General features: G+C 48.9%; 7 protein-coding genes across 7 annotated transcripts; 4 read left to right on the forward strand and 3 right to left on the reverse strand.

Annotated features, from left to right (window-relative positions):
* Nucleotides 1–979: 979 nt before the first annotated feature.
* M430DRAFT_100162 (hypothetical protein) lies at nt 980–4,516 on the forward strand (the record flags this gene model as incomplete). The annotated part of the gene is made up of 6 exons (XM_024860612.1): nt 980–1,121; nt 1,177–1,887; nt 2,032–2,177; nt 2,228–2,774; nt 2,828–3,261; nt 3,320–4,516. The coding sequence occupies 6 exons, from the start codon at nt 980–982 to the stop codon at nt 4,514–4,516; spliced, it is 3,177 nt and encodes a 1,058-aa protein (XP_024721494.1).
* Nucleotides 4,517–5,065: 549 nt separating this feature from the next.
* Nucleotides 5,066–5,730, forward strand: M430DRAFT_230868 (hypothetical protein). The gene has a single exon (XM_024864832.1). It carries the CDS (start codon nt 5,131–5,133, stop codon nt 5,611–5,613), a length of 483 nt encoding a protein of 160 aa, XP_024721495.1. The 5' UTR covers nt 5,066–5,130; the 3' UTR covers nt 5,614–5,730.
* A 143-nt stretch (nt 5,731–5,873) lies between these two features.
* M430DRAFT_49910 (hypothetical protein) lies at nt 5,874–6,137 on the forward strand (the record flags this gene model as incomplete). The annotated part of the gene is made up of 1 exon (XM_024868099.1): nt 5,874–6,137. The coding sequence occupies one exon, from the start codon at nt 5,874–5,876 to the stop codon at nt 6,135–6,137; it is 264 nt and encodes an 87-aa protein (XP_024721496.1).
* Nucleotides 6,138–6,419: 282 nt separating this feature from the next.
* Nucleotides 6,420–7,823, reverse strand: M430DRAFT_101111 (hypothetical protein; the record flags this gene model as incomplete). Its single annotated transcript, XM_024860681.1, has 1 exon — nt 6,420–7,823. One exon carries the CDS (start codon nt 7,821–7,823, stop codon nt 6,420–6,422), a length of 1,404 nt encoding a protein of 467 aa, XP_024721497.1.
* Nucleotides 7,824–8,167: 344 nt separating this feature from the next.
* Nucleotides 8,168–9,717, reverse strand: M430DRAFT_49912 (hypothetical protein; the record flags this gene model as incomplete). The annotated part of the gene is made up of 3 exons (XM_024868100.1): nt 8,168–8,783; nt 8,839–9,364; nt 9,423–9,717. The coding sequence occupies 3 exons, from the start codon at nt 9,715–9,717 to the stop codon at nt 8,168–8,170; spliced, it is 1,437 nt and encodes a 478-aa protein (XP_024721498.1).
* A 1,301-nt stretch (nt 9,718–11,018) lies between these two features.
* M430DRAFT_18395 (hypothetical protein) lies at nt 11,019–12,631 on the reverse strand (the record flags this gene model as incomplete). The annotated part of the gene is made up of 4 exons (XM_024863863.1): nt 11,019–11,107; nt 11,159–11,297; nt 11,346–12,545; nt 12,623–12,631. The coding sequence occupies 4 exons, from the start codon at nt 12,629–12,631 to the stop codon at nt 11,019–11,021; spliced, it is 1,437 nt and encodes a 478-aa protein (XP_024721499.1).
* Nucleotides 12,632–13,495: 864 nt separating this feature from the next.
* On the forward strand, nt 13,496–15,019 carry M430DRAFT_58100 (hypothetical protein). Its single transcript, XM_024868710.1, has 3 exons — nt 13,496–14,542; nt 14,598–14,671; nt 14,732–15,019. Exons 1-3 carry the CDS (start codon nt 13,588–13,590, stop codon nt 14,825–14,827), a joined length of 1,125 nt encoding a protein of 374 aa, XP_024721500.1. The 5' UTR covers nt 13,496–13,587; the 3' UTR covers nt 14,828–15,019.
* The last annotated feature ends 40 nt before the right edge of the window (nt 15,020–15,059 follow it).

The raw sequence follows: 15,059 nt of genomic DNA on the forward strand, positions 1-15,059 counted from the left end.
TACGGGGTATCTGACGTTGTGTACAAGGTATATAGCGTAGTACCTCGTGATAGAACAAAACAATATAAACCGCAATCATGCCAGGATCAAATTTTGCAGGCAGATTTTGCAACTTGCAGCGGGTAACGCTAGAATTGCGTCAATCAGCGTTCTCGTGATGAATAGAATTTTATGGAGTACCATTGTATTTGCAGTAGACGGGGGTTTGCAAATATCAACACCGCATACAAAATGGAATATATTTTTGTATATTTATTTTTGCATGTTTATTTTTACATATATGTTTGAGACATCGATTGCCGGCACCTTGATGGGAAATCCCTCAATCCCTGTCTCCTCAACCGCGATGCTTCTTTCGGCCTCTGGCAACTGGGATGTTATTGGAGAGTAACTTTGCACCTAAAATGTCGCATCAAAACACGCAGCGTCGCTACGCGCCAAGATCTTCGTGCAGAACTCCGTAGGCAGAAGATCCCCCTCGTGTGGCGGGTGCTTTGTCACAGCGCCACAACGCGAAAATCACATGTTTCTTCACCATCGACATGATATGATATGATCATAGAAGCACGAATGCCGGAATGCATTTCCTGAAAAGCCCTGCTGCAAGGATCGACTATCGATATCGACTATCGACTAAGTCTCTGAGATTTCTGTACCCGCCCTAGATAACCATGCTCCTCTATCTAGCTTAGCGGAAGAGTCGGGGTCCTCCCTCGTCTTCACATCTCCCATAGCCTTTCTCCTCTGCATCTCTGCTGCTGCATCTTGCTCTGGGCACCCCCCGGTTCCTCGAGTCTCGAGCGCGCGAGGCCAACGGGACTGGGTATCTCTCCAATCGTGGTAGAAGAGGGGAAGTGCCATGTCACTTTCATCGTCTTCTGCCTCCCGCCCAGGTCGAGGATTCCGCACTTCCTCGATGGCTTCTCAATCAAGTTCAAGTCCCCGTTCGATACCGGGAGCTTCAGGTTCTGTTGACGGCATGGCCAATGCCACGTCGAATTTCAATTATGGTTCTTTCCGGGGGGATTCTGGGCAGAATTCAGCCATCAACCCTGCTACTGCCTCTGGTCAGAGAGAACCGATAAGGTCATACGTCCACCATTCGTACCATGGAGCTTTAGGTTCGCCGCAAGAAAACGAAAGAATTCGTATTACAGATACTAATCAGACGTGTAGCACCTGTCGATAGCACACAGCATGCTCGAAATGTCAGAGAAGATACGGCAGAGCTAGCTTCCTACGCCCTCTCAGACAAAACATCCGTACGGAGTACTTCGCCGCCAGCTCGCCAACGTCCTACCCAACTTGAATCCTACTTCAATCAAGGGTCCGAAAGTGAGACAACGTCGAATCGAGATGCTGAAGACATCCGCACCGAAGTCATACAGGAGGTATCAGAGCCAGTCACGCCAGAGAGTGGGCCATCTCCTGGTACTTCAATCCTGTCAGACATGCTGAGGCACGAACCTCCGAATAGACCATCACCAAGCGAAGACGACGGCCGTCGTGACAGGAACTCGCATCACACGGACGACGATGTGGAGCAGGAACGTCTGATCATAACGCCAAACGGTGTTAGAGTAGACGCTACAGAGCGAACACCTTTAATATCGAAGGATTCAGCTTTTGAGAGTCATCATCCTGACTGGATCGGAGGGCATCATGACATTGAAGGTCAAGATATCAGGAGGGAACCTTCGTGGTTAAAGTTCCGCAAGATTATCTTATGGCCGCAGGAAAAAGGGGTCGACTTTGCTCGGACGGTTTTGAATCCGAAAAGATGGAATCGGCAAGCTATCTGGCGGGATGCCGTTGTGGCCCCTGTTTCTTGTCTTCCTGCAGTTATCCTCGGTCTTTTGCTCAATATTTTGGATGCTCTGTCATATGGTATGTTCTATTTCCCGTTCCCTGACGCTTTCTATCCCTAAATCGCTTGGATCCCGAAGAAGTCTGGACCGGGAGCGCATGGCTGTCCATTTTCAATCCAGCTCCTTGCATCCCTAAAGCAATGCTAATCCGAACGATTTTCAGGTATGATATTGTTTCCTCTTGGACAACCAATATTTGAAAAGCTTGGCCCAGCCGGTATCTCGATGTTTTATGTTAGCACTATCGTCGCCCAATTAGTGTATTCTTGCGGGGGTAGTATCTTTAAAGGGGGAATTGGTTCAGAAATGGTTTGTTGCCTGACATTCCGATATGAGTGCTTTGCTTACCCAAGATATAGATTGAAGTTGTCCCTTTCTTTCACAAGATGGCATTCATGATAATGGCTAAAGTGGGAGAGGATAATCCACAAGCTGTCATTGCTACAACGATTACCTCTTACGCTATTAGCTCTGTTCTCACTGGTTTCATTTTCTTCTTAATGGGGTCTTGTGGCTTTGGGTATATCGTCGGTTTCATCCCCAGACATATACTCATTGGTTGTATTGGGGGAGTCGGCTGGTTCTTAATCGCCACAGGCTTTGAAGTAACCGCCCGACTAGATGGCAACTTGAATTACGATGTGGCTACACTGCAAAAATTGCTTGAGCCGAATACCTTGATCTTATGGGTTATTCCATTGGTTCTTGCTGTCTTCCTTTACTGGTCCCAATCGAAGATCACCTCGAAGTATTATCTCCCAGCATATATCTTGACAATCCCGGCGGTCTTCTACTTCTTCGTGCTCTCGCTCGATGAATTAGACACGGAAAACCTGCGGAAGACTGGATGGGTTTTCAAGGGCCCAGAGGTTGGTGAGCCATGGTGGTATTTCTATACCTTATACGGTATGTCGCAGATAACCCTTAATACCTCCCTGTTCCCGACTTACTTTCGACAGATTTTAAACTCGTACACTGGGGCGCCGTAGCGGAAACCATCCCGGCCATGTTTGCATTGACCTTCTTTGGTGTACTGCATGTCCCTATCAATGTCCCTGCACTTGCTTTCAGTATGAAGGAAGACAACTTGGATTTGGACAGAGAGCTTATTGCTCACGGCATTTCCAATGCCCTGTCAGGGTTTGCGGGCAGCATCCAGAATTACCTAGTGTACTCCAACAGTGTCCTCTTTCTGAAGGCGGGTGGCGGTAGCCGGCTGGCTGGAATTATGCTTGCCCTACTCACTATGGGGGTTTTGTTTCTGGGTCCCGCCGTCATAGGATTTATTCCAGTCATGATGGTTGGAACCTTGATTTTTCTGCTTGGGTTCGAATTATGTCTAGAGGCTATTTGGGATACGAGGAAAAAGCTCAAGGCCCTTGAGTATCTGACTGTAAGCTCTCTTCTAATCAACCAGTTTTGCGGAGGGCTGATGTGCTGTAACTTCTCAGGTGGTCGCAATCGTGCTCGTCATGGGCACTTATGATTTCGTGGTCGGGATCTTCGTAGGCATTGGCCTGGCGTTTGTATCACTCGTGGTCCAGACGTCGCGAATCTCAGCAGTGCGCGCTTCCTATTCTGGCGAAGTCGCTGGCTCGACAGTTCGGAGAAATCCCATCCAGTATCGCTATCTTCGGAACGTTGGGACACAGATCCACGTCACGAAGCTAGCCGGCTATCTCTTCTTCGGCACGATAGTGAGCGTGGAAACGCGTATCCGTGCTCTGATTGAGGATAAAGCTTTCAATGAGCGGCCTATTCGCTTCTTGATCTTTGACCTCTGGCACGTCACAGGCATCGATTACTCGGCTGCGGAGGCATTCAGCCGCCTGAACAGAGTTTTTAGTCGAAAGGGTGTTATCCTGGTCATGAGCGGCGTCGATCCAGAGGGCCCATTAGGCATGAGTCTCCGCGCAGTTGGTCTTGGCCGAGACGATGATAGCAATGAAGTCAGGATGTTTGCGGATCTCAATTCAGCATTGGAGAGCTGTGAGAACGATCTTTTGAGATCTTTCTATGCGAGTAAAGAAGAACGAATCGGCCGCAACCCTCCTGCCGACCATCTCGATGTTCCAGGTCGAGGTCGGTCGCGTTCGCACACGATTGATACCCAATTCAGCTCACCACGGCGCAACCAGCTTCTTCAAGCTGCGGCCACAACCCTCGATGAGAATCCTATGGAGTCACGCTACCAGAATTTCAAGCAGCCTCTACGTCTCATCCTCCAGACATTCCAAGGTCTGACAGACAAGAACGAGGACTTCTGGTTTCGTGCCGTCCCATATTTCGTCAAGAAGCAATATCTCGCCGGGACAATTCTATACCGTCGTGGCGAAGCAGCCAAAGGATTCTACCTCCTCGAGGACGGTATACTTCGAGCTGATTACGACCTACCACAAGGCCGTTACTTTGAGAGCATAGTTGCGGGAACAACCTGTGGGGAACTTCCCTTCTTCTCTGAAACGGACCGCACCGCAACAGTGCAAGCGGAGCGCGACTGCGTAGCGTGGCTGTTGGATCGCGGAAACTGGGAGAGGCTCCAGGAGGAAGAACCAGATGTGGCGCAAGAACTTCTTCGGATCTCTCTCAAGCTTACGAGCGAAAGAATGAGTGCAATTACATCGTATGTATTGACAACTGTGGGATAGAATGATAATGTATATATAAAAATGATTGTATTGGATGGAGTGGAGTAATTATATAGATGGATTTTTAGGATGTGGAAAAGCCTTTTTTGTATACCAGAAGATAACGGGTACATTTGTTCGTGACCTCTCTTGTTCGTGCAATTGGTGTATCCACTTTTATAGAATCGTAATAGTCTTTGAGTAAATCCAGAGGTCGAATATCTGTAATTCTCGTTCTCTCGTTGCATTGCGTGACACCCCCCCCCCCCTTTCTCCTTTTTTTAATACCATACCAACCAACCAAGACACATCCAAAACATATCCAGAACGCCAGCAGACAACTCTAAAAACAAGACACGGAATCCCTCCTCACTCCTCTCGATTCGAAGGGGGCAGCCAGTTTAGAAAGCCGCCGAATAAGCTCAAGAATTCAAAATTGTTTCTTGAGTGCTAACAACTCGCTGCCAGATAACAAATCCTAGGAATGATGGTCAGACTTTTACCGTGAGTAAACCTGGGTTGGGGTTTGTAAAGAACGCTCAGAGATGCGGAACTGGGGATTTGAGAAGAGGTGGTTTTGCATTGGGACTCATATCTATGTAAGTCATATATTGGAATCGTTAAGGAGAACATGTATGTATGGCTTCAACCCGGTATTGAACCTAGTCAAAGACCTCATCTTAATCTCACGATATCTCACATCAAAACATCTCGTTCTGGAACCCCACAAGGGCTTTCCCACAATACACCAAAGTCTTTCATACCCAGCCATTGATCGATCCCTCACGCCCCAAATTATCCACCGCCTCATCACCGGCGGCAGTTCAGGGGTTGGTCCATACATCACCCACGCTCTTTTGCCAAATCCGGGTCTATCAAGATACCTAGTCATCATCGGACGAACCTCGTCATCTCTCTCATTACCACCCAGAAAGAGATCGAGATTCAAGCACTCAAGAGTCTCGATCCTCGCCCTCCGCACAGATATCCTAGACCAGGCCTCTGTTAACCAAGTCTTCGAAACGACCCATTCCACTTTCGGCCCTATTGATATATCCTCGTCGCGAACGCGGGGTACCTTATCTGCCAGATATCGTTCCTGTCACGAGCTGCGCTGACGTTGATGAATTCATGAAAAGCTTCGATGTAAACGTTAGGGGGGATCTGATTCTGGGCCAAAATTTCCTTGCTCATGTTGCTAGAAACCTCGCGCTGATCCTAGTAAGCACTGCAGGTGCACATACCCCGACTCTTCATCCGGGAATGGGCTCCTATATAATTAGCAAGTTGGCGGCGACTAGGATGGTGGAGTACTTCGCGCTGGGGAATTCCGCATGTCGGGACCGTGACAGTTCATCCGGGATTATTGGACACTCCTATGAATAAGAAGTGTGTTGACGCAGGCTTGGTTCTTCCCTTTGATGATGGTGCGTCTCCCGTGTTCCCCTCGAATATCAAAGTTCTTAATGGCTTGATAGTCGAACTCACTGTTTCGTTCCTTGTTTGGGTAGCAAGTCCGGAGGCTGGTATCTTGAAAGGCAAGTTCGTCTGGGCAAACTGGGATGTGGAGGAACTCGTTGCAAAGAAGGAGGAATTAGAGTCCTCACTACAGTTGATCATTGGTCTGCTCGGATGGCCATGATATTTTCTGCGTCTGACGTGGGTTTTTTGTGCCCCATTCTCGGTTCTGGGAATCGTGAAACGACACAAGAGACAACCGCAATTTGACATGTTTTTTTTCTTTTTTGCCTAATCCGACATCTCGTTACAATCGATAATAATCTCCCGGTAGTTGAGACCGACCTCACCCCTTTTAAAACCCTTGACCCAGTGAAAAATGCCTGACATTGTCGAAGATTGCCAAATCTTCATCCCTCAGTTTATGACTTGATAGGACATAAGAAATCTCTGTTTGGACGATCTCTCATGCAGCTTTCCAGTATTTACTGGGGACAAATGGCATCTTTGTAACTTGAGCCTTACGGTTCTTGCCCCTGACAACGACCTCAACATTTGTGCCAGCCTTGTGGAAGCCATCCTTGATGTATCCCATTGCAATGTTCTTTGATAGGGTCGGGCTTGGGCATCCACTTGTGATGTTTCCAATTTTCTCGCCCTTCTCGTCAACAATCACAGCGCCTTCTCTGGCAGGAGCCCCCTCCACGATCAATCCAACTCTGCGTCTGTCAACGCCGCTGCCGCCCTTCGACTTTGGCGTGAGCTGTCTTAAGATAGTCTCGGCGCCGTGGAATCCTCCACCAGTTCTCCGACTCTTGCCAATGACCCAGCTGAGAGCTGCTTCAACCGGTGTGGTGGTATCGTCCAGATCATGTCCGTAAAGGCACATTCCTGCCTCCAACCTCAAGCTGTCTCTAGCGCCCAAACCGGCAAGCTGAAGGCGTTCGGGTGTTGCAGTCTGCAAGAGAGCTTCTGTGACAGCAACTGCCTGATCCCCGGGAATCGAGATCTCGAAGCCATCTTCTCCGGTGTATCCTCCTCTACTAACCAACAACGGACTTGAGAGATCCATTCCCAGCAATTTGACCTTCAGAAACTTGCTCTGCCCGAAATACATCTCCTTCAAATTTGCCTCCTCAGGTTCCACGAGCACAGAGTTCAAGATTTCCTCACTCAACGGTCCTTGCAGTGCAACCAATCCCCAATCCTCTAAGACTTCCCAGTCAACCTTCTCCCCTCCGGCTTTCTTGAATTCCTCCAACTGCTCAGTGAAGTACTTGAGATCCTTCTCCCGGCACCCCGCATTTGTAACCACGTAGAAAAGCTCCGGCCCCAATCTTGTGATTATGGTATCGTCGACAATCCCTCCAGTAGTAGGCCACAGCAACGTGCTCAATCCGCTCCTGTGTGTTTCCAATTCCGTAATCGAAGCAGGGGTAATCTTCTCCAGGAAGGCGGTAGCTCCTGGGCCGCTAAAGCGGTGCTGTACCATATGGCTGACGTCGAATAGAGACGCATGGCTGCGGGTGAAGTGGTGTGAAGCGCTGACGCTTTGCGCAGAGTACTGTACGGGCATATGGAAGCCACCAAAGGGCACCATCTTCGCGCCGTGCTCAACATGGAGGTCGTAGAGGGGTGTTTTGCGGAGTGGAACAGAGGGGGCAGATGTCGATGCATGGCGGACTGGTATTTGAAGCCTTTTTGGAAGACCTAGCTGTCGCGGAGTCGGGTTGCGCGTGAATGCTGTGGAGCAGGGATGCGATGTGCCTCTTCTGGTCAGAGCTGTTGAAAATGGACGCGAGCTACGCGATGTAATGCGGTAAGCTAGAGCAGCATCGCTAGCACTTGATATGGCTCTTAGATGCTTCATGATGGGCCAACGTATTGCAATTGCAATTGCAATTGAAGGTTTTTTTCGTTGGTGTTGTCAGTTGTAGTTCGCGGAGGATGGGGGGATAAGACAGACAGCTCGGCTCTGGAAGTGGGGGTTGTCTCGGAAGAGTTCACCACGTTCAGAAGATATTCAATTCGTCAACCCAGAGTTTAAAACAATTCTCTCCCTCTGCTCTCTACTATAACATTCCAGCACTACCTTGCTATTACTGCTTACTGAAAACTACGTATAAAAGGGCTTTGGATGCAAAATTCGGCCAACCAATTCGGGCTCGTGATAAAGCTCATGATAATACAGCTACAAGTGCCAGGTTTACAGCATCACTTCGTCTCAAAGCTGTACCTCAACCATCCCGACAGAGCATTCAGACTCTCCCATCTGACAGTCTCGTCTGAGTCAGCCATCAACTCCATAACCTTCGTCTTCAAACCCAACTTCTCCAATTGGTATCTCTTCTCGGGAACCTCCTTTACCAGGCATCCAACATCATTGCATGCAATAGCAAGGACTTGTTTATCATTGTCCCAAGATTTACCCAAGATAACTGCCAGCTTTTTGAGCAACTCGCCATTCTCATATTCGAAAATTTTCCGCGCGTTCTCTGCCCAGAACGTGGGATGTCGATGCGGTGGTGACCACCGGAGATGCCCAGAATTTACTTCGGCCACATATTCATCAAACGTGGTCTGTGTTTTCGTGTACTCATCAAGCATATCGCTAAGTTTTTTCAGGTCGTCCAGAAGGTCTTCATCTGTGAGATGACGGCCACTTATGTTTTGCAAGAGGGTCGGGAGGCGTGCAAGCACTGCCGCAGGCAGTAAAGATTGCCTGTTTGAGGAGAGAAGATTGTATAGTGATGATAAGAGAAGTCGAGTGATCTTCTCTTTGGGTGATAGTCTCAGTAGTTGTGTAAAAAGAGGAATAATATCGTACTCGCTATTCAAAAGTTAGCTTCTGTGCCTCATACGTTATTTCTTCCTTCTCGACTTACTCTTCAAGACCATCACCAATAGACGCCCCCTCAAAACTTAACTGCCACAGAACCAATAGAACGTGGTAGAGTAACTGCAAGCCGACCCCGCCACCTAAGGTTCCTTCAGCGCCGCTTCGTACACTAGCAGCACCACTCCATAACGTCGAGGCAGGATCCCCATTCGCACCAACGCCTACTGCGGTTCGGAGAATCTCAATTAAAGGCGCCACCGTTTCACTTCTTTGTTTCCAGAATATCTCTCTTGCTTTCTTCCCCCGTAGTAGGGCAGAATATTCGAGCACCGCAATATCTTGTAGACCTCCATCCGAGGCTTTTGTCAATGTCGACAAATATGACAGCAGTGGGGGCATTGCCGATGCCGCTTTTTCTGACAGGTTTGGTGTTCCAGCGATCATGCTCGTGAGGACGGTGGAAGTGAGAAGTCCAATGGGGTCCTCGGGGTTGCTCGATTGCGCCAGGAGAGGTAGGAAAGGCTTGTATGGATTTGGGTGCTCAGAAAGAGCTTTCGCAAATTCTGGGATACCTATAAATTCCCCATTAGCTCCTTATCCATATTTGTTGAAACAGACAGGCATATATACCATCGAGTAAGTCGCCAAGTAGTACCAAGGTGTATTGGACAACAATTTCGCGCTTTGCGGCCGATTCAAAGACACTTGGCTTCCCATCACCGCCCAAGAACAGAGTACGATACCCTGCCAGATCGCTCTCCACAACTTCCTTCCTCTGCTCTTTCCTGACCTTGTCAACAGCTCGGATTTTGCTCAATTGATCTTCACTGAGTGTGCCAGCTCGGACAGCGCCATCCCAGGGAATTGGCCGTTGGCGAATGTTGATCTGGAGCGAGGAAAGATAGGTTGGGGGATCTAGAGACATGGCGACTGATATGCTCGGCTCCGAGGGAAGCAAAGGTGTGTGGAGCGAGCTTAGGATGACTCTCGAGTGTTGTTGTCTCTGCGGCTCGGCCTCGCTGACGATGAAGCTCCAGCCTCCAGCTCTTATCGAGAACGCGCTAAAGTTCCTCGCTTGAGGTTGCCACCCCCCTTTCCTCAACTTTCACTCCATCTGGATAGTTGACTTTCACAGCCTGGAATTTTAGCCATGACCCCGGGGAAAGTTATCTGAGTAGGTGCTACAGATTGCGTAACTCACCGCCCGAAATACATATGATATTTCCGCTTCAGTGAAGTCTGGATTATTGACAGTCCCTCTCATTTTTGCCCAATTCATGGAGGTGCAAACAATCAGGTGATTATGACCAGAGTATTAGATCGAACTGCTGGTAAATCATTCTACAATCCGTATAGTTTTCCGTACGAGTCCAAAGCTTTACAAAGGGATTGACTCTAAGGCTCATTATGCAAACCAGAGACTTTCCGATGTCAAGTTTGACTATATTTAATCTGTTCTACATTAAACCATGACCTTGAGTCTGATTTTGATCCTTGAAGCTGATCTTAAGCTGCCTTTTTAGTGGCCAGTAAATTGGCCGTCACTTGGTGCTGAGAGCATGCCACGACCCTAGGAGGAAGTTGGAAGAGATTGACGATGAGTGCACTTGGTTGTGATTCTGATTTCTAGTAATACATATTTCCTAGCTACAGCAGTGGGCCCCATAGCCTATCTACCTTCATTAATTTGTCTTGAAAACAATTGATGTGTACCTTATGTCCCCAGCCTATAGAGGAACGAGGATCCCCATGGCAATAGCAACAAAACGGATTTATCTTAATGAAAATTGATTGTCAGTGAGTATATCTACAAAGGTGACCATGTTTAGCAACACAAAAGCCTCCGGCTCCGCATACAATAGCGATGGAAGCTTGCACGGGCTTTGGTGTCAATCCCCTGCAATCAGACAAGTTCTCAGAGGCAATAACAACAGGAGGGATAAAGCCATACGCCGTACTGCCGGGAAAAACACATAAACGCCGAATGATAGAAAATGAAATGATAATGCAGCACAGCCCCACCTCTCAACAACTGTACGATAACCTCGCACAACCCCTGCCCAGCTCGAGGTCATGACTGATCCAGCAAGTTGATGTTTATGGGTAGTTGAAAAAGGCGCATCCATCTATCATAAATTCCGTCCGTGACCCATCCAATAGGCATATCCAGCAGAGCACAGAGCAATGGAAGCCAGTTGTGTACGAATATGAATAAGGACTTTTTGTTTATCGGGAAGTCGTGTCCAACGGCAAAGAAACATCAATACCGAGGAGCGCAGCGTTCTTCTTGGCCCATTGTCTTGTGAGAATGGAGGCTAGAAGTAAATTAGCACAAGTCAACCAGTTTGAGATGGAGCATGGCCTACCCTTGAGGAACTTCTTGCTTGCATACTTCTTGAAGAAGGCTTCGTGGGTGACTGGACGTGCCAAGTAGTCGACCATTAGCTTGAACACGGGTTCAATTTCTTCCTCGGTGTAGCCGGCGTAATGGGCCAAGGTTGGATCCTGGCCTATGTTAGCATTTGAAATAATAGCAGTACAATGCAGACGTACCCATTCGCCCTTCTCAAGAATAGTGCGTGCCAGGTACATTGCACCAGCTGCTACGTGACTTGGAAGGTAGTTCATGAAGCGGTGGTCAAGTAAACTAATCTCCATGAGATATTTGCCCAAGGTCCGAGTTTGAATGTCATAGTTGTCAGCCTTTGATATGCGGCGAAGGAAGTTCATTGGGTTAGGGTAGCTCAGGTCGTAGTTGAGGGCGGAGAGAACGTATCGTTCAGCGCTAAGGATCTCCTCTTCCGTGAAGCCATCGTCAGCGACGTGACGGAAGTTCGCCACGTTGGGAGAAAGAACTTCTTCGTACTTGGAGGCAATGAACATGGCTGTGACACCGACTAGTTGAAGACGATCGAGCTGAACAACCTTTGTCGAGAGGAAGCGGTCGATGATGTTGACTGCAAGGAACAAAGTCTCAGGGAGGAGATGGAAGCGTGTATGAACCTCAATGAGCCAGTCAACGAGGATACCTCGCATCTTCCACTCCAAGTCCTCTTGGTGGTCCATATAATCGGCGTTTGGCTGAGTAGCAACCTCCAGCTTCTTCAGGTACTCGAAGATCTCGACAACATATTCAGCCACCATCAATGGATCATCCAGATCTTCACGGTCCAGGTCGTCAACATCGTCAGGCAACTGCTTAACCAACTCCTTCGCTTCAATCTCCTGCTCAGCCTTGTTCTCTTTCGACTCCTCAATAGCTTTTTGTTCTTGGGCCTCAAGGTGTATCTTCTTTCTCGATGGCTGCTCATCTTCAGCTGGAGTTTCCTCTTTTATCGACAATGCATTTGAGGATGTGGCGCTCGTCTTTCTCTTTCCTGCCATGACACCAGAACCAGTACGCTTCACCTCGGCCTTCTTATTCGTGTCCTTTGTACCAAGTATCGATCGGGTTGAATTGGTACGCGACAGGTTCTTCTGAACACCTGTGGGCTGTGCTGCTTTGGACACGAGGCCACCCTTAGCAGTTGCTTTCTTTCCTTCCATGACTTCCCCCTTAGCAACATTGCTCACGTCGCCGAGTGCGGCACGTCTGCGGAGTGGTTGCGTGTTGACCGCGGTCTTCTTGGATTGGAGTGGCTTCTTGACATCATTCTCATTGGATGCAGCCGCCTTGGATCTGGTAAGACGCATTGACGCGGTACCATTCTCGTCATTCTCGTTCGTGACCGTCCGCCGGGTGGTTACTCGACTCTGATATATTTGTTAGCGGTTTGTTTGTTGTGATCATGACCATAGGTCATGTCCTTGATGTGTCTTGTTTGACTTACGGGAGGCATTTTTGTTGTGAGAAGTATTAATGATTATGTGTGATGATGTTGTTCAAGGTAGAAGCTGCATGCTCGTCAGTAAAACGCGATATCAAATTCGTGACCGCGTAGTGGCTGGGCGGATCAGAGACGAGACCGCGACGCGACCGTGCCTTCGCAAGGAGAGAGGAAGAGGTGGATACATACATGAGACCAACTAGAGCCCAGACAGGTCCTACTCTCGGTGTTATGGGCGTTGTATAGAGTCCGTCTCGCCAGATATCAACAATGTTGATATCCTCTGTGTACCGTTCCTAAACCGGTGACGGAGTGTCCCCGAGGCACTCAATGCGTCACCTAGGATCGATGATAAAGGAAGGATTCACAAGTAAGGAGGTATTAGGGTGTCGAGAGGAGTGGTAGGAGGGGCTTGTTGTTGTGTTTAGAGAGGTTGGAAAGACGTGAAGACTTAAGGGACGAGCTTTGGATGTGTATGGTTTTCGCTTGTTATGCCTGGCGATTTAGCGCGAGAGAGAATCCCTCCAAGACACACGGGAAATCCAACGCGAAATCCTTGTGCAGCAGAGACAAAATCAACTCGAGGACGCGAGTTGTACGTAGGACGAACCAGGGGAACTTGGTCTGAGGGTTTATACGCGGGTGGTACTCCTTGGTGTCAATGGTGCGTAGAATCCGAGGAATTAAAGGAAACTCGCGAGTCTGAAGTGGCCCTGAAGTGGGTGGAGAGTGGTGGAGCTTTATTGACAGCAACCAGAATCTGCGGGGCAACCAAGTTAAAGCCTCAGGCATCTTTAGCAGTGTGGCTGAAGTGAACTGTGGCTGCGCAAAACCAAGCTTAAATCGATCGAAGTTCATGAAATTCCGAGTCCAGCAAGACATTCGACGACAGCATCCCCACCGACCCATCCTATACGCCATTGCGAGGTAGATTCCTCTGGCGGACGGATCAATTGCTTCTGCCCGCAATGTTGCAACCAAGGTTACTCTTGCGGCAGTCCTCGAGGGCGACATGCAGATATCTCTCTGTCCGGCAGTCTCTACCCCGTACCTATGCAACAGTCGTCGAGAATGTGGAAGTCGCAGCTCCTCCTCCTCCTGTAGAGACAGCTGGCTTTGCGCCACCTGTCACCACCGACGATAGCAATGCCGCCTTCATGATGCGGACGTATAAGCCTCGAACCCCCGGTGTACGGCATCTCAAAAGACCAATCAACGACCACCTGTGGAAAGGGCGGCCCTTTCTTCCACTGACATTCTCAAAGAAGGGCCATGGGAAAGGAGGAAGAAACAATAGCGGTCGAGTCACCGTCAGACATCGAGGTGGTGGTCACAAGAGGAGAATAAGAATTGTTGATTTCGACCGGATGACCCCCGGAAAACACACCGTCGAGAGAATTGAGCACGATCCTGGACGAAGCGCGCATATCGCCTTGCTCAATGAAGAGGCTACAGGCCGAAAGAGCTACATCATAGCTGCTGAAGGCATGAGGGCTGGGGATACAGTGCAGAGCTACCGAGCTGGTATTCCAAAGGATCTATTGGAGAGTATGGGGGGTGTAGTAGATCCTGGTGTGTTGGCTGCGAAGACTGCTTGGCGAGGCAACTGCTTGCCACTTCATATGATTCCTGTTGGGACTCAGATTTACAATATTGGCTCTACGAAGGGCAAGGGGGCTGTCTTCTGTAGAAGCGCTGGGACGTACGGCATCGTCGTCTCGAAGGATGATGATGGGAAAGGCGGCCAAAAATACGTCACTGTACGCCTTCAAAGCGGAGAAGTTCGACATGTCAGCAAAGACGCGTGTGCTACTGTTGGAGTTGCCAGCAATCCCCATTACCAGCATCGGCAACTTGGTAAGGCTGGTCGGTCGAGATGGCTGAATATTCGACCTACAGTCAGAGGTGTTGCCATGAACGCCGGTAAGGCATTCCGTTTCAAACCTAGGCCACGATTTGTGAGCTAATCATACTGCAGCTGATCATCCCCACGGTGGTGGACGAGGAAAATCCAAGGGTAATGTCAATCCAGTCAGTCCTTGGGGTATGCCTGTAAGTCTAGAGAATTCCACCACCGCCTCTCTTCGTGAAAACCCATTAACTTTATTGTAGGCCAAAGGTGGATACAAGACCCGCCACGTCAGAAAACCAAACAAGTGGGTTGTGACACCGCGCGAGAGGAACCACGGAAAGCGGAGAGTGGCGTAGAGAGAGAACGTTGGCGGTTCATTAATCCGGATATGGGATCTGCAGAGGATCTATCTCCCGGAGGTTGATAGGGTGCATTCAGTACATTTTAGGGTCTCTCCCGTGTATAAATTAGAGATAGCTAGACCATGTGCCAAAAAGACTTGGTCCTTGTAGGATTTCTGTAAGAAGCTTCACACATTTCCATATACCACAAGTCCTCTCCGCAGTAATGGGACATCGCTCTGCATGC

The sequence above is a fragment of the Amorphotheca resinae genome, assembly GCF_003019875.1.
Source record: "Amorphotheca resinae ATCC 22711 unplaced genomic scaffold M430scaffold_5, whole genome shotgun sequence".
Classification (NCBI taxonomy): Eukaryota; Fungi; Ascomycota; class Leotiomycetes; order Helotiales; family Amorphothecaceae; genus Amorphotheca; species Amorphotheca resinae.

Bases quoted from the DNA above. Each gene is read 5' to 3' on its own strand.
- M430DRAFT_230868 (XM_024864832.1), top strand. From the start codon at position 5,131: ATGTATGGCTTCAACCCGGTATTGAACCTAGTCAAAGACCTCATCTTA.
- M430DRAFT_58100 (XM_024868710.1), top strand. From the start codon at position 13,588: ATGTTGCAACCAAGGTTACTCTTGCGGCAGTCCTCGAGGGCGACATGC. The intron at 14,543-14,597 runs GTAAGGCATTCC...ATCATACTGCAG, and splicing joins AGGTGTTGCCATGAACGCCG to CTGATCATCCCCACGGTGGT. The intron at 14,672-14,731 runs GTAAGTCTAGAG...ACTTTATTGTAG, and splicing joins TCAGTCCTTGGGGTATGCCT to GCCAAAGGTGGATACAAGAC.